Consider the following 15,249-nt stretch of genomic DNA (forward strand, 5'->3'; position numbering starts at 1 on the left):
CATCGTCGAGGCGTGCGAGTGGACCAACCTGTAAAAAAGAGAAGGTCCATTCCGCTGCCGCCCGAGGATTTTGGGGTATATACGGGCGAACAGGCGAAGAGGTGGAGGTGGACCAAGGCCCCGTCAACCAAATTCTGTCCTGTTCTTGCACTGGGCAAGTCTGGTGTCGTGTAGAATAGGAAGAAGGAAAAAAAGAAGAAGAAAAAAAGGGGAAAAGAGAAAGCCTCATCTCGAGGTGCAAATCTGTCCCGCCAACGACAAAGCCCGAGCTAGAGTCTTCAGTGCTTGGGGGGATGCTGGAATATACAAACAACATGACATGAAGGCTTGAAAAGAAGAGCAAGGAAAAAAAAAAAAAAAAAAAAAAGAAAGGGTAAAAAAAAAAAAAAAAAAAAAAAAAAAAAAAAAAAAAAAAAAAAAAAAAGGCAAGGAAGAGGCTGCGTTATATGGCAAGGAGTGACAAGAAAATAAGAGGGGAATATTGGGGTGACCCAAGACAATGCAAACAACTCCGCCACCCCCTAGAAGCAGTTCAAAGACCCCTTCTTCTTCTTCTGCTTGTTGATGGCATTCATCCTCTCCTCGAGATGCGCCCGCGCCGCCTCCGCCGCCTGCCGCTTCTTCCGCTCCTCCTCCACCGCGTGCAGGCTCCACCGGTTGTCCTGCGCCGGCGGCGGCGTCGGCCGGTCCTTGAGCTCCTTGATCTCCGCCTCCAGCTGCCCGCACCGCTTGCGCCACGCGTCGCAGTCCGCCTTCACCTTGTTCGACTGCTTCTCCAGGTCCGTCAGCGCCTCCTCCAGCGTCTGCGTCAGCTGCTTCTCCGCGTCCAGGTGCTTCTCGATCGTCCGGATCCGCGCCTCCTGGTCCTCCTGGATCTGCGTCAGCGACGCCATCGCCATGTTGTCCTTGCTCGCCGGCCGCATCCCCGTCGGCGAGCTCGGCACCGTCGGGCTGCCGGGTCCGTTGCCGCTGGGTAGCGGGGGCAGCGGGATCGCCGGCGGCGGCGACGGCAGAGACGTGTGTGAAGCGCTCTTGCGAAGGTTAGAGTTGGTCGAGTTCGTCCGCTGCGGCTGGCCGCTGATCGCTTCATCGTATTTGGCCTGGTTGGTGTTCAGAAATTGTCAGCTCACAGAAATACACCCACCTGTCGCCTCCACCTCCCGGGGGAGAAGAATTCTCCTCTCTTACCTGAAGCCCCGTGTGCTCCGCGCGCAAAGTCTCCAACTCGGCCTCGAGCTTCGTCTTCGCCGCAATGGCCTTATCCAGCTGCGCCTGCTGCTCCGTCTGTAGCGTCGAGATGCGGTTGTTGGTAATCTGGGCATGGTCAAAGTTCGTCTGGAGCTGGTCTTCCAACTCCTCCACAAGCCGCGAGTTCTTCTTGTTCTTGCTCTCGAGCTCCGCCATCTTCTTGCGAATCGCCGACAGCTGCTCCGTCACCGGCGCCGGGCTCCTGACCGCCTCACCCTCCCCGGTGAGTATGTCGGACAGCGTCGACTTGACCTGCTCGAGGTCCTTGAGGATCGTGTCGTTGATGTTCGAGAGCTCCACCATGTGCCGCTCAAACTCGCCCGTCTTCGCCTCCGCCTCGTGAAGCGCCTTTCGGTCCGCCATCAAGCTGTCGATGCGCTCCGTGAGCTTCTCCACGCCATCGTCGTCGACGCCGAGGCCGCTCGCCACCTGCGCTGCCACCCTCGTCAGGTCGTCCCGCGCGTCGTTCAACTCGCTCTCCAGGATGCGGACCGCCTCGGCCTGCTCGTTCATCAAGACGCCCATTTGCTCTTCGTAGCCCTTCTGCTCCATCGCTCTGACCTCCGCCAGCTCGTTGGCGTGGTTCTCCCGGAGGAGCTTCATGCCTTCCTGGTGCGTCTTGAGCGCCTGCTCGTGCGCCGCGATTTGCTGCTCGAGGTTGTCCAGGAGCTCTTGCTGCGTCTTGCACTGGCTCGCGTGGAGATCGCGCGTCCGAATGGCTTCTTCCAGCTCGGCCTTGGTGGTAGCGTGGACGGCCTCAAGCTCAGCCACCCTGGCGGCGTTGCTGCTGATGATGGCCTTGTACTCGTCCACTTCGTCACGGAGGACCCTGACCAGGTTCTGATGTTCTTCCTTCTCCTCCTTGGCCTTCTCGCCAGCGGCCCCCTCCTGTTCAGCCACCTTGGCATTCAGCACGGTGACCTGGTCCTCGAGTTCTTCCATGTATTTCTTCATCTGAGATTCGGTGTCTTGCATGCATGCGAGCGCCGTCTGGTGCTTGGACTCCCAGGCCGCCAACTGACCCTCGAGCTCTACCATCCTCTCATCACCACCGGCGGGCTCGGAAGTATTGGTCGCGTCAGCCGAGTTCTCTGTCGGGGAAACAGGTGTGGGCGTCTCCTTGACGGCAGCACGAAGCGCTGCGATTTCGGCATGCAACTCCTTTTCGGCAGCCGCGTGCGACTCCCTCATCTCCTGCAACTGCCGCTCCGTCATCTCAAGCTGGTTCTTCAACGTAGACACGAGAGACATGTCCATCGGGGAAGCCTTCAAGCTGGACCGTTCCCGGGTCAGGCCCGAAATGATGGTCATCTTGGTCTCCATCTCCTTCTTCGCCGCCGCAACATCCGCTTCGAGTTCCTGTATTCTCTCGGACCGCGCATGGAGCTCGTGCATGGCCGCGTTGAGGTTGAGTTCGAAATTCTGCATCACATCAGGCTGGTCCTCGAAGTTGTCGGCGGCGAGGTTCCGTAGCGAGGCGAACGATCGATGAGCGCGGTCGATGATCATCACGTTCTGGCTCGATTTCCGGCGGATGATGGGTTGGGCCGTTCGGGGCGACGATGCCTCCGCCGCCCTGGCTTGGGCCACCTCCGTCTTGAGCTCCTCCACCATGTCCAGCGTGTCGTGGTGCTTCTGCTCAAGCTGCGCGTACTTCTCCGCCAACTCCTTCTCTGTTGCTTCCTTTTCGGCTGAGAGTGCACGGAGTCGTTCAAGCTCGGAGGCAAGATCATGGTGAGATTGTGTCGGTGACGAGGGGACGTCGGTCAGGGCGGAAGATTCATCTTGCAGTTCAGGTCGCACTTCAGACGTCTTCTCGTCTTCAACCGAGGCTTGTACCACGTCTTGGATCTTCTGGTCGGCTTGCGACTGGGTACCAGATTGTGGTGTATCGGGCCGCGCCTGGTTGTCCATCTTTTCCTCCGCCACAAATTCCTGTGACGCTTCCGGAGTGTCTGAAGCGCCGTCGTCTTCGTTTGCAGGGCGAATGGTAGCTGTCTCGGCATCGGGTGCGTCGACCGTGGTGGGTGAATCGAGGGCCGAGGATAGCTCGGACGAGAGGGACCGGTGCGTGCTATCATTGTGGCTGGTCAATCTCGAGTCGGAGAAGAAAGACGGCGGTCGCGTCCCGCTTGTGGGGGACGTGATGGACAGCATCGAGTCACGGACGTGCCGGTTGGGGTGGCGAGACTCGTCAATGGCGTCTTGCAGCTCCCGAAGAGCACGGAGAGCCTCCTCGTACCGGCTGTGCAAGTGGTCGTACTCCTGAACCGTGCTCTCATGCTCGACGCGGAGGTCGAGAAGCTCCTGCGTGACATTTTCCAGCTTGTCGGCGACGAACTTGGTCTGCGCAGGGCTCGGCGGGGTGTAGTCTGTCTCCTCCGGCCTGAGGTTGTCGTCATCTTGGGCCGCTGGGGTTTCGTCGTCGTAGTTGGCGGAGCCATTTTCGATCGTAGTCTCCGTCTCCGCCCCCATCTCGGCAGGCTCTTCGGGAATAACGTCCTCCTCATCACCCTCGTGGATCACATCCCTGTGGCTCATTCGGCTCATATGCGACACATGCGACAGGCTGCGGGAGTGCTCGGCATGCTTACGACGGTGGCTTGTGCCGTTGGTGACTTGGGATTCGGCTTCGGGTTCCGGTACGTTGGATTCGCCTTGAATGTGATCCAACTCGTACAGAAGCGAATCGAGCTTGCCGAGGCTCCGCTGCCTCTCGATGACTTGTTCCAGCCGATCGATCTCCCGCTGCATCAGCTCGGCGTCCTGGTCAGCCTCGGCCAAGCGCTCCTCCAAGGTGGAGATGTAGTCTTCACAGGCGGCCTCGTTTTCTCTGGCACGGGCAATCTCCTTGCGCAGTTCGACAATGATAGCGGCATTCTTTTCCTCACCCGAAGTATGGCCGTCCAGCTTCGCCTCCAGGTCGTGGAGATAATTCTCGGTGCTCGCCTCCCGGTCCATCAGCTTCTGCAGACGGGCCTGGAGTTGCGAGTTGAGGGTCTCGACGTAGGCGCACTTGGTTTCCTTCTCGAGGAGGCTAGTCTCGGTGCTGGAAAGGATTCCGCGGGTGCTCGACAGGGATTGCTCGAGGGACTGGATGGTTTTCTCGTATTCGAGGACGACTTGTTCGACGGCCTGGGCGAAGGAGTTGGACCGGTTCAAACGCTCGGTCGCACTCTTGTCAAGAGACTCCCCCCCATCGTCCTGGCCAGCCCGCTCAGCGTCCCGCGCCCTGGCCATCTCGGCGATTAGCTTCGCATGGCGCTGGCTCAGGGTGGTGTAGTTCTCTTGGATATCGAGCAACTGGTCCTGCAATTCCATCTCTCGCTCGTTTTGCCGGTCGGACCGACCTCCGTCGCCGGCGGGAGCCCGTCGGTCGCCGTTGTGGCGCTCGGCGTTGCGGACCTGGTCGCGCAGGAAGGCCACTTCGGCCTTGAGACGTTCGATTATGGCCTGCTTGTCGCCTTCCTCAATCTGCTGGATCCTGGGCTTGCTCTGAATCGCCCTGGCTCTCTGGGCATACTGGACCGTGTTCAGGGTCTCGCTCAGGTGGAACTCGGCCGGGGTCACGCAAGCGATCATGTAGGTGACGGCGTTGCCCCCGAGGGAGTCCTGTAGCAGACGAGTGAGCTTGGAGTCACGGTAGGAGACGTGAGATCCCGCGCTCCGGGACGAAAGCTGCGATATCACTTTCCCTAGGGCGGCAAGACCGCCATTGATGGAAATGCCCTCCTTGGCGCGCTCGCCCTGTGCGCCGGTGTTTTTGAGACGTTCGCTACCGGCGAGATCGACAAAGTGGAGCTTGCTGTCTGTGGTGACCCAGCTCTCGTTGCCGGTCATGGCTTCGATGGGGACGGAGAATCGCTTTTCGGCGGCCAATGTTGAGGGAGAGGGGGAGCCGCTCTTCCGCTGTACCAAGTTGAGACTGAAGACGGCATGGGACCGCGAGGATCTTGCGTTGATGGCGGTGGCATCGGTCTGTCGCAGAGCGGAACCCAGGTTGAGCACATTCATTAGGTCTTCGACGGAGTTGATGTCAACCTGCCGGAGGCCGGTAAGGATAATGTTGCCCTTGACGTCTTCCCGGATGGTGACGGTGGCACGTTCGTGTGTGGGTGTGTTGTCGGGGACGAGAAGATCGCGCAAGTGTTCGTTGTAAATCTCGACGTAGCTCGCCTTCAGTTGCCAACCCCTATCGGCACCGGTCGATAGAGATGGGCCGTGGGAATAACGGGACGGAGTGCGCAGTTGTGACATGGAGCCGCGATTAGACTGCTTTCTGGGGCCATCAAGTTTGCTGAAAAGCGCAGCAGCAGCGCGAGGGATGACACCTGGTTGGCGTTTTAGCGTTAGGAGACGAGCCCATGTGTTTCTGAGGAGGAGGGGGAAAGAAGAAGAAAAACCCCCCTAATCATACGCACCCATTGCATCGGGATCGTTCTGCTCCGATGGGCCAGAGGTGCCCATTGTGTAGGATTTTCCGGCCCCGGACTGGCCGTAGGCCAGAACAGAGACATTGTAGCCCTGGATAAAGGCATTAATCGAGTCGTTGAGATACTCCCAGACTCCTTCCTGGTCTACGTCGGGGCTAAAGACGCGATCGAATACGAAGATTTTTTTCCCATGAGGTGACTCGATGGCTATGTTGGTGTTGGATGTGACCTGGACCATGGACCGTTGAAATCGTTGTGGGATGAGGTCGAAGCCGGGGTCGGTGGGCTTGAGAGGTGGTCGCACGCGTACGGCTGGAAGAGTCGGACACGACGTGAGTTAGCCATCTAGGAAGAGCTTGCGTCCATGTCCATTTCGACGGTGTTTCAAACATAGCCGAGCAAGACGCGAAAGGAAAGGGGTACAATCGCGAAGAGGCTGCGGTACAAGGCATAAATCGGGAAGGGGAGTCAACGTCGCACGACATACCAACTTTGACGGCAGTACGAGTGTCTTCGTCTGATGCTCTACTTCCACCTCCTCCACCAGCTGCCCTGCTGGTTATGCTCATGCGACTGTTGCTTCGGGGTGCTGGTCGAACCATGGCGCTCACTGGCCGTTGAGGAGGGTGGCCCGGTGAGGCGGGCGGGGAGGTGGCCATGTTGGTAAGGGAAGGAAAGACACCAGCAGAGCGATGGGTGAGGCGGCCTCGAAAGAAGCAGTCGAAGAGAGAGAGACAGCGACTGTACTATGGCAATGACTGATCGAGGACGGTTGTCGGTCACGTCGAGTTTTCTGTCGGGAGGACTGGGCCGAAGGAAAAGAAGAAGAAAAAAGGCAACGACCAGGCAGCCGAAAAACAGGCGCCGTCGGTGAACGTCTGGTATAATTCGTAGAAAATATATGCAGGCCCAACAATAGATGTTTCGATAACAAGGCGGCTAAATGCAATAAGCAAACACGGCGGCGCGCCCGCGTTGTGGGATGGCCGCGTTTGCGCCCCTGGCAGTGTTGCTGTGTATGTCTGTAAAAGTTAACTGTCAGAGCGAGGCAACCGGAGTAGCAGCGGTCGTGGCGGACATCGGGAGCCCGTCGAGAGGATTCCAGCAAAGGGGAAAGGGTAAGGTCGAGAAGGGGGGTAGGTTGGGTGAAGAATTAGGATGAAGCCGCTGTCCAAGAAGCAATTCTCTGCGACTATGGGGCCGGGGCAATCTACTTCGTAGAAAATAGGGGTGGTTGAGCAAGGTGCTGGTGCTTGTGCTGGTGGATGGAGGGTGGAGGGTGGAGTGAGAAGACTGGCCTGGTTGGGGGACTGGGTTGGACCTGGACCTGAACCAGGCCCAGTAGCACGGACACACCACAAAGTGTTAGTGTGCTAGGTCGGGTATGTACGTACCTATGTACCTAAGGTACGTGGATGTGACTAGGTTCTTCGTCGTGGGTAAGGTACCTTACCTTAGGTACCTACCTTAGGTAGGAAGTACGTTGTAGTGTACGTTGTACGTTGTAGGCACGACTCGCCAGCCTCAGACCAAGCCAGGGACTAGGACGAGGCAGGACCGCGAGGACGGATTCTGAAAGGTTGGGATGGGTAGTCGAAACAAAACAAGGACGCCATATGGTGAACCCCAGTTGGGCTGGAGTTTGTTCCGCGAAAGAAGAGAAGAACAGGGGTCTCGTTTGAGTAATAAATTAAACTCGGCAACCGAAAGGGGGTTGATTGGCGGTCCGTAGCGTTTGAGGGGTTGCGATTTGCTCAGAGCCTGACCCTCCTTTTTTTCGTTTTTTTCTTCTTCTTTTCGTCTTGGTGTCCCGAAAGAGGATATGATTCGCTTCGCACGGTCTCGATGCCTGACACGGTTATCCAAGGCGTTGGGTGTTTTCATATGGGGTTTGTCCCTTTTTTTTTTTTTTTTTTTTTTTTTATGAGAAAGGAGCGCCGCGCTGCTCGCTTTGCTTTCCCCCAATTCCTGATTTGAAGGGTGAGGGTGACGATGATGAGAAGATGGCCGTTTGAGGGGGAAAGCAGACCGGAGAAGACTTCCTTACGTTGTACCTACCTAGTACAACGTACGGACTATACCAAAACAGCCGGGTACGAAGAAAGGCCGTAAAACCCTAGGTACCTTTCTTCGTCGTGCGTGCTTGGAGAAGAAAAGCAGAAAAGAAAAAAAAACCACACTATGGACGCATTGATACTCTATACTGGTATGTCACCCCACCTACACATGAAATACGTACGAAGTACGGATGGTTATACGGTCCCTGACAATATTATACCGGAAGTATATCGTTGTGTCTGCTTCGGAAAATCAATATCATGCAGAAAAGGGCAGGCGATACTGTAAGTCCAAATTCCTCCGTTTGGAGTTTGCGAATAATTCCGCCGTTTGAGAACAAGCAAACAAACGCTACCCGGTCTATGGGACGGAGTGCTTGGTACGGAGTGCGAACAAGAGACGAAACATGGTGATATTTCAATATGTACATTAAGTATACGGACGTCGGTCCCTTTTCTGACCTGCGTCCGCCTTGACTACCTACCTTAAGGTAGGTACCTAGGCATTCATAAGGTAAGGTACCTTATCCTCAGAACCACACGAGACCGTATTAGGTATGTAGTACTGAGTACACCGCAAAGTACGACGTCCCTGTACAACGTATTCGTACGTTGTACTTCTCGCTATCATACTCCGACCGTCCAACCAATAAGTTAAGTTTCTCCGTATCAAATAAATGGTGGAGCCAGTAAGCCAGGGGAGAGGTGAAGAAGAAGAAGGAAAAGAAAAGGCGATATGGAAGACAGGACATGGCAAGTCCAATTCCCTCTAATCTCGTCCGAACAGGATCTGTGCATATATTTCGTACTGTCTATCATGCGATCCGGCGCGTTTCCTATTGGCTCCCCTGTTCTAGTTTCAGGCATATTCCCCATTACACAGACAGGCTCGGTTAGACGTACAGTGCCGCCGCACTGACATGGAGCTCATCCCCTGTCTCACCGAACGCAGGTGGCCCGGGCTTCCCCTAGCCCAGGTCCCTGAATCCACCTACGTGTATGTACCTAGGCAGGAATGCCAGTTGCCACGAGTCCGCCTATTACCATTGGTGCTGTTGGATAACGAAGGGGACGGGCCATGGAGAAATAGTGTAAGCATTCGGCCCCAAAAGGCAGGATATGTTCATCCACTCCTTCGCCAATGCCACATTTACGAGCCGCTAGTTTTTCCTTGGAGTTCTCTCGTCCGCTGCGTACAAAGCACGAAGGAGGTCAAGTCAGGCTGTGGAACGGTAACACGGCCGATGATCGAAGACGCACTCCTACAGCCTGTCACGGGGGGAGAGGCGGGGGGGTTGTAATGCGACACTCACGGACGACGAAGCTTTTCCCCCTATATGCAGCGCACTCCTCCGTGCGCAGCCTCTTCAGGACTCCTTCCGCCAACCAACTGCGAGCTCGCCCACAAAAAAAAATCAAAAAAAAAGAGAGAGAGAGAAAGAGAGACGATACGTCGACACAGCACGCGCTCTGCACGTCCTGTCACGTTTCTGCGCCGACGAATACCATGCGGCGCGTGGCGGCCTAGTAAATAGTCCGAGTACCATATAAAATGATAGCATTATCAGCAACCCCCAAACCCCCACGAGTGGTCCCTTTGGTCCTTTCAAACGCACAACCTCTGCAGACAAATGGCATTGTCCTGCCCTTACCGTGACGAGACGGGTTTGCAACGTGTTGCAAGGTGGGACGAAACGACCCCCACAACCTTGACGGCCACTGCATATACCTTACGTTGCGCATACATAATAAGTCTCTGCCAGAGTTCGAATACCCAACTGCTGTAGGTATACATACGTAGGGAGCAGGGGATAAGCAAACCGCATCACCGCTCATCACCTGATACGTACCATATATCATCACTTCATGGTCTACTCTACGCCTTGGGCCAGAACTAAATAATACCAATAAACCATTAAGTGAACATGAAAATGCATATTCTTTGGGTGTTCTTCCTTTCCCCGACGAAAGCACAAAATGTTTCGTCCTTTCGGTTCGACGTGGCCCCTGCCGGACCCGATGAACATGCTTCATCCATGATCGACGCGATCCCCCTTCTGCTGTTACATTGAACCAGACGCGGGAACATTTGGTTCCTCAGTGGTCTCTGCATAATTAGTGTACAACGTACACACTGAGCTAGCCCAGATAACTGACCTTGTATGGAATGGATGATATGGATAACATGACCAGGCGGTCGCGATAACCCCGCCCCCTCTTTATCGTTTGCTTTGCCATTGCTTTGCTTCGCCGTGAGCGGTGACCAGACCGCTGATTGTCACTATCTCGGAGTACCTGACTCGTATCGTCCCAGAGCAAGCTTCGAGACATCGGATCTTATCAAATGCCGAAACAATTGGCACGTGGTTGACCCTATGAATCGTGTAAGAAGTATTACGTACGGATACAGGAATTTGTTCCAGCGGGGATGGATCGAAGCTACCTTACTGCCATGCTACCGACATGGCACTACCATGACCTTTCCCCTCGTTCCTCGTCTCCTCATCCGAGACATCTCGGAGCTGGCTGCTGGTGCCGGCGTGCGTATCCTTCCCCCACAGCCCTTTGTTTTGAACGATTGGGAGCTTCGCCATGACTCGTTCAGCCCTCGTACGTCGTAATAATTCTCTCACCATCGTGATCCCTCGAAGCAATCAAGCGTGCCGTGACGATATCAGTAGTGTCACAGAGTAGCATCGCGTTTAGTAATTCCCAGACGATATTAATCCATCTGTACATGTTCGCACACTAACTAACCACCGGGCAGCTCTGTATCAGAGTTTAACCGCCTCTTGCCGCTCTTACCGGCCTATCAGTATGATTTCAATCCTACAACTAAGGTACCTACCTTGGGTACACGAGATCTCTGTACAACGCAAGGTACATCCGTAATATGAGTGCCTTTCGAAGAATTGGGGGGAAGAGCAAGGACAGGCACTTATTGCGTCAGCAGAAGTAGGTACTCCGGAGGTATTCTGTGGGAAACTCCTTCCCTGCGCCACTGACTGACCGCATGCTGAAGTCACGTGATGCTCGCGCAACGACCGCGACTTTGAACCTTTTGCCCTATTTTTGTGCTCGCGTCCTTTAACGCGGTTCCCTACCCGCCAACCAGCCACATTATCGCCTTGATGAAGTCTGTTTTGGCAGTCCCCTCCACGACATGACGAACGAGGTGATAGACCTGCTCTCGTCAAGTTCTTTTTCCGATCGCGCTCCCTCCGTTTCTCCAGTGCCGCGTCGACCGAGTCCCGGCGCTCCTCCCCAGTCGACAACACGCTCATTCGACACCGACAATGTCTTCGACCTAACTAGCGATCCGCCCACATCTTTTCAAGGCCCGAGTAGAGATGCAGCGTCCCACAGCACATATAGTCCGGCGTCTCTCCCTCCGAAACGAGTTGTCCCGCCCACATTGTTCTACGAGGTGGATGATTTCGACACCACGGGTGATTTTGACACAAGTCGGGTATGTGACGAACCACTGTCGCACACGGCAAGGAATGGAAAGCGACTTCGTCTGTCTCCTCCTGGGGATACGTTCTCCAAGCCCAGCTCCCGCGAGTCGTCTCGGTCGAACCTTAAGGATGGCGATAACCCGCTCGTCCGGCAGCCGGGAGGATCTTTAGGCAAGGCCCGGATGGTGACCGACACTATCGAGTTTTCAAGTTCACCCCATGTCGTCCCGCCCGCTCTCAAGTCCTCCAAAACGTCAATCTTGGATGCAGACGACCCCTTCTGCAGCACCTCCCCCCTTCCTGATGTTGGTGAGGGGCCATCAGAAAGACAGCGGTCATACTTGGATGATCCCTTCGCTAGTACCCCTCCTGCCCCAGCACCAGCGCCAGTGTCAGCCGGCGATCCAATAACCGGTCGGAAAATATACATTGACCTCGAAGAGTCGGAAGAAGACGATGTACTCGCTGGGTCGGCAAAGAGTTCTTCTAGCGGAACGTATAAAAAGGACAATGCAACCGGTACTGGCCCGAATGGCCCATGTCACTCTCGGCCTCCTTCCCCAAAGCGGCTAAAGAAAAGCCTTCACTGGGACCCTATATCCAGTTCGGCACCGGAGACACAAACCCGCGATCCGTTCGAAATTTCGTCCCCTCCTCGCCGATCCAAAGGTAAGGGCAAGGCCCTCGCTCTGATCGATTTGGACGATTCGGACGAGTCAACCTATAACAACCGTCCCCGGCCGTCTGCGGAAAGCGACGATGATCTCCCCGACCTCGATGACATCGACGTTGCCAAGTACCGCCACCGAGTCCCACCAACCAGACCGTCTCGCCCGTTCTCTAGGACAAACTCTGCCCCCGTATCACGGACAAAACATCGGGTCGATGCCGCGTCGGGGTCCCGAACCAAAAAGTCAGCGGACCATCGAGGACTAGACAAGGAAGCTCGGGCCGCCGAGAGGGAAGCGAAAGCCGCAGAAAGGGAACGCGAAAGAGAGCGCAAGAAAAGGGAGAAAGAGGCCGCAAAGGAGCAAAAGGCGCGGGAGAAGGAGCGCGCAGCCGCCATGGCCGAAGTCAACAAGGTCAGGACCGACAAGAAAGTGTCCACGCCGGAAATGATCGTCGACATGCCCTCCACCCTCCCGGAAGGCCTGGCCCTGCAAGTGAAGACCCTGCTCAAGGACCTCGACGTCGAATCGACGACGGTCCAAAGTCCCGTCGACAACGTCGTCAAGTGGCGTCGCAAGGTGAAGAGCGAGTTCAACGACGAGCTGGGGCTCTGGGAGCCATGCGAGCTGCGAATCGAGCCGGAGAAATACGCGCTCGTCACCCTCACGGCGGGCGAGTTTGTGGCCATGGCGCTTGGTTCCGACGCGGGTGCGGATCTCGACACGCACGTCGCGAAGGTGAAGCGTCATTTCTCCGACCACCAGGTCCTCTACCTCATCGAAGGCTTGGGACCTTGGATGCGGAAGAACCGCAGTCTACGGAACCGGCAGTTCGTCTCCGCCGTACGGGCGCAAGACGGCGTCGTCGGTGGCAACGGTACTCCCACACAGGGTCGCCCGTCGAACGAGCCCGCGGGGCGTCACGACCAGAGTGACGCCGGGACCCGCCGCCGCCGCAAAAACCCGCCACCACGAAAAGAGTACGTGGACGAGGATGCGATCGAGGACGCCCTCCTCCAGCTGCAGGTCTTGCACGGGGTTCTCATCCACCACACGGCGGCCGGCGTGGAGACGGCCCAGTGGGTGGCCGTGTTCACGCAGCACATCTCGACGGTGCCGTACCGGAAGCAGCGGGAGGCGGCCAACGCCAACGGGGCCGGGTTTTGTATGGAGACCGGCCAGGTGCGGACGGGGGAGGACGCGCAGGATACGTACGCCAAGCTTCTGCAGGAGATTGTGCGCGTCACGGCTCCCATTGCGTATGGCATTGCCGCCGAGTACGGAACTGTCGGGCGACTTGTGAAGGGGTTGGAGGAACGGGGACCGCTGGCGCTGGAGGCTTGTCCGCGGAGTAATAATCGCGAAGGCGCCCCTTCGGACCGGACGGTTGGACAGGCCATTAGTAGGCGGATATACAAGGTCTTTACGGGGAGAGATGAGACGAGTACAGATGTATGACATGTTATGTTATGCAAGGCAAGTTTAATTTGTATATATTGCACCAGCCAGTCAGTCTATGGATGCCTAGACTAGAATTGATATTTCTGCCTATGGTCTACACCAAGTCAGCCATGATTGTTACTTTGAGAAGCCGAATGAACATGCCGACAGGGAAAATGGGATATGCTCGTATCAGACTGTGATTGAACAAAGTTGTTTCCACATTGTAGTTCAGTACAGGTCTGTGAATTTTGGTCTCTCATCATGACGGGCCATTGCTTCGAAGGGAAGGGGGAAAAAAAAAGAACAAGAGCCGTCATGCGTGCTCCAGGGATGGACATACCATTTCTCAAGTTCATCCACTGCCTTCCTCTTCCTAGACGAAGACGAAGACGACGCAGGCCCAAAAAAGGACGTGAGGGTCTTTTGCTTGTCGTCAAAGCGCGCGCTACCTATGCCGCCTCTCGTCTTCTTCAGGCCAGCGAGGTGGTGGGTGTTGTTCACGCAGGCGACATCCAAGCGTAGGCGCGACCAGCGAGGTCGGGTACGACAACGACTGCTACTCTCGGGTCCGTCAGGCGGCATATCTGCGTCCCCCTCAGACGATGCTACCGAGCTGAGAACGAGCTGGGTGTACCCCGTATTGCTCCACGCGGGAGAGACATCGACAGGGACTGCAGTCCCAGCTGGTAGGACGAAGAGCCCCGGGCTCAGCAAGACCCGGAGGAAGGACGCGAGGATTAGTCCATGCGCGACGACGAAAACCGCTTGTGGTTCATGTTCTTCTCCCTCTTTTCCTCCCCCTGCCGATGTTCCCTCTGAGCTCGCTGTGGCGCACGACGTAGCAGAAGCAGCAGCGGAGAGGATCGGCGCAAGATGTTCATTCAGAAACCGTTCCGCTCGCTCGCGGAGTGAGGCATGGGTTTCCGCATCGCTTGCACGAGCGAGTCGGCCAAACTTCTTGCCCTCGTCGGATCCGAAATCCCGTTCGCGCAGGTCGGGCAGCTGTCTGATCTCGATATCGGGAACCGGCGGCTCACTCGTGGAGCGCTCGGACTGGGCGTCCCGTATGGCTTCGGCGGTGCGGATTGCGCGTTGCAGCGTCGAGGTGAAGATGTGCGTGACCCTCCAGGCGGGGCGGGGAGTGAGGGTCGCGAGATGGGAGGCTAGACGGCGGGTTTGGAGGACACCGTGGGCGGTGAGCGGGGAGTCCCGGATGCCTGCACTGGAGGGGATGGTGTCAGTTATTGTGTTGACTTGGCACAACATGGAGCGGGTGTAGGGACGGCGGGAAGATGTACTATATGCCGGCGACGTTGTCTACCGATTCTCCATGACGGACAAGGAAGATGTTCAGGGAACCCATTGCCTGATGATGTATTCGTCGTGTCTGGTGATCGTCAAGGCGAGCTGAAGCAGAGCTCCAGCCCTTCTTTGCTTCCCGCTACATTGGCGTTGGGACAACTTGGAATTCGTTGCAGTAACGACGGTGAATATAATAAAGGAGAAAGACGCGAACGCAAGTTGAGGATGGAAGATATTTTCCCTTCTGTACCTTAGGAGCGAGCGGTACGGTAATGTACTTCATAGGTTTCTTGATTAGTAAGGTGCCCTAAGCGGACAACAGGATTAGGTAAGACCAACTTCACACCCCCTATCCAGTCAAGGACTCAAGATACCTTACACCTTACTTACCTAGCAATGAGGAACGGTCTTTGCAGCATCGGTGATGTTTCTGGCCCATTGGAGGGGCGTTACGACGTACTCGGGCTATCATACGCACTAGGTTAGGTCACATCAGGTGTCTTACCCCCCGATTGCCCGACTCAAGAGTGTTCGAAAGAGTTCGAAAGAACCGACCGCGAAAAGATGGCGCCCTATGACGCCATCGCCAAGAGAAACGCCCACGACGAATCTCTTGCCTTTGCGCGTAGGCTTATCGACG

General features: G+C 56.1%; 4 protein-coding genes across 4 annotated transcripts; 1 reads left to right on the top strand and 3 right to left on the bottom strand.

Annotated features, from left to right (window-relative positions):
* Positions 1-521: 521 nt before the first annotated feature.
* SODALDRAFT_321182 (chromosome-associated kinesin KIF4B) lies at positions 522-6,340 on the bottom strand (the record flags this gene model as incomplete). Its single annotated transcript, XM_028609603.1, has 4 exons — positions 522-1,100; positions 1,189-5,579; positions 5,670-5,993; positions 6,169-6,340. The coding sequence occupies 4 exons, from the start codon at positions 6,338-6,340 to the stop codon at positions 522-524; spliced, it is 5,466 nt and encodes a 1,821-aa protein (XP_028462926.1).
* Positions 6,341-6,979: 639 nt separating this feature from the next.
* SODALDRAFT_77888 (hypothetical protein) lies at positions 6,980-7,602 on the bottom strand. The gene has a single exon (XM_028615684.1). It carries the CDS (start codon positions 7,563-7,565, stop codon positions 7,206-7,208), a length of 360 nt encoding a protein of 119 aa, XP_028462927.1. The 5' UTR covers positions 7,566-7,602; the 3' UTR covers positions 6,980-7,205.
* Positions 7,603-10,629: 3,027 nt separating this feature from the next.
* SODALDRAFT_346636 (hypothetical protein) lies at positions 10,630-13,426 on the top strand. The gene is made up of 2 exons (XM_028613259.1): positions 10,630-10,693; positions 10,761-13,426. Exon 2 carries the CDS (start codon positions 10,902-10,904, stop codon positions 13,320-13,322), a length of 2,421 nt encoding a protein of 806 aa, XP_028462928.1. The 5' UTR covers positions 10,630-10,693; positions 10,761-10,901; the 3' UTR covers positions 13,323-13,426.
* On the bottom strand, positions 13,367-15,095 carry SODALDRAFT_329300 (phosphoglycerate mutase-like protein). The gene is made up of 3 exons (XM_028610897.1): positions 15,000-15,095; positions 14,606-14,916; positions 13,367-14,529 (listed from the first exon to the last, which is right to left on the bottom strand). Exons 2-3 carry the CDS (start codon positions 14,668-14,670, stop codon positions 13,536-13,538), a joined length of 1,059 nt encoding a protein of 352 aa, XP_028462929.1. The 5' UTR covers positions 14,671-14,916; positions 15,000-15,095; the 3' UTR covers positions 13,367-13,535.
* Between the last annotated feature and the right edge of the window lie 154 nt (positions 15,096-15,249).

Source organism: Sodiomyces alkalinus (genome assembly GCF_003711515.1).
Source record: "Sodiomyces alkalinus F11 unplaced genomic scaffold SODALscaffold_12, whole genome shotgun sequence".
Taxonomy (NCBI): domain Eukaryota; kingdom Fungi; phylum Ascomycota; class Sordariomycetes; order Glomerellales; family Plectosphaerellaceae; genus Sodiomyces; species Sodiomyces alkalinus.

What these genes read in the sequence shown, in the direction of transcription:
- SODALDRAFT_77888 (XM_028615684.1), bottom strand. Translation starts at nt 7,565, where the DNA reads ATGAAAACACCCAACGCCTTGGATAACCGTGTCAGGCATCGAGACCGT.
- SODALDRAFT_346636 (XM_028613259.1), top strand. Translation starts at nt 10,902, where the DNA reads ATGACGAACGAGGTGATAGACCTGCTCTCGTCAAGTTCTTTTTCCGAT.
- SODALDRAFT_329300 (XM_028610897.1), bottom strand. Translation starts at nt 14,670, where the DNA reads ATGGGTTCCCTGAACATCTTCCTTGTCCGTCATGGAGAATCGGTAGAC. An exon ending in GACAACGTCGCCGGCATATA is followed by an intron (nt 14,530 to 14,605) that starts GTACATCTTCCC and finishes CATCCCCTCCAG; the next exon opens with TGCAGGCATCCGGGACTCCC.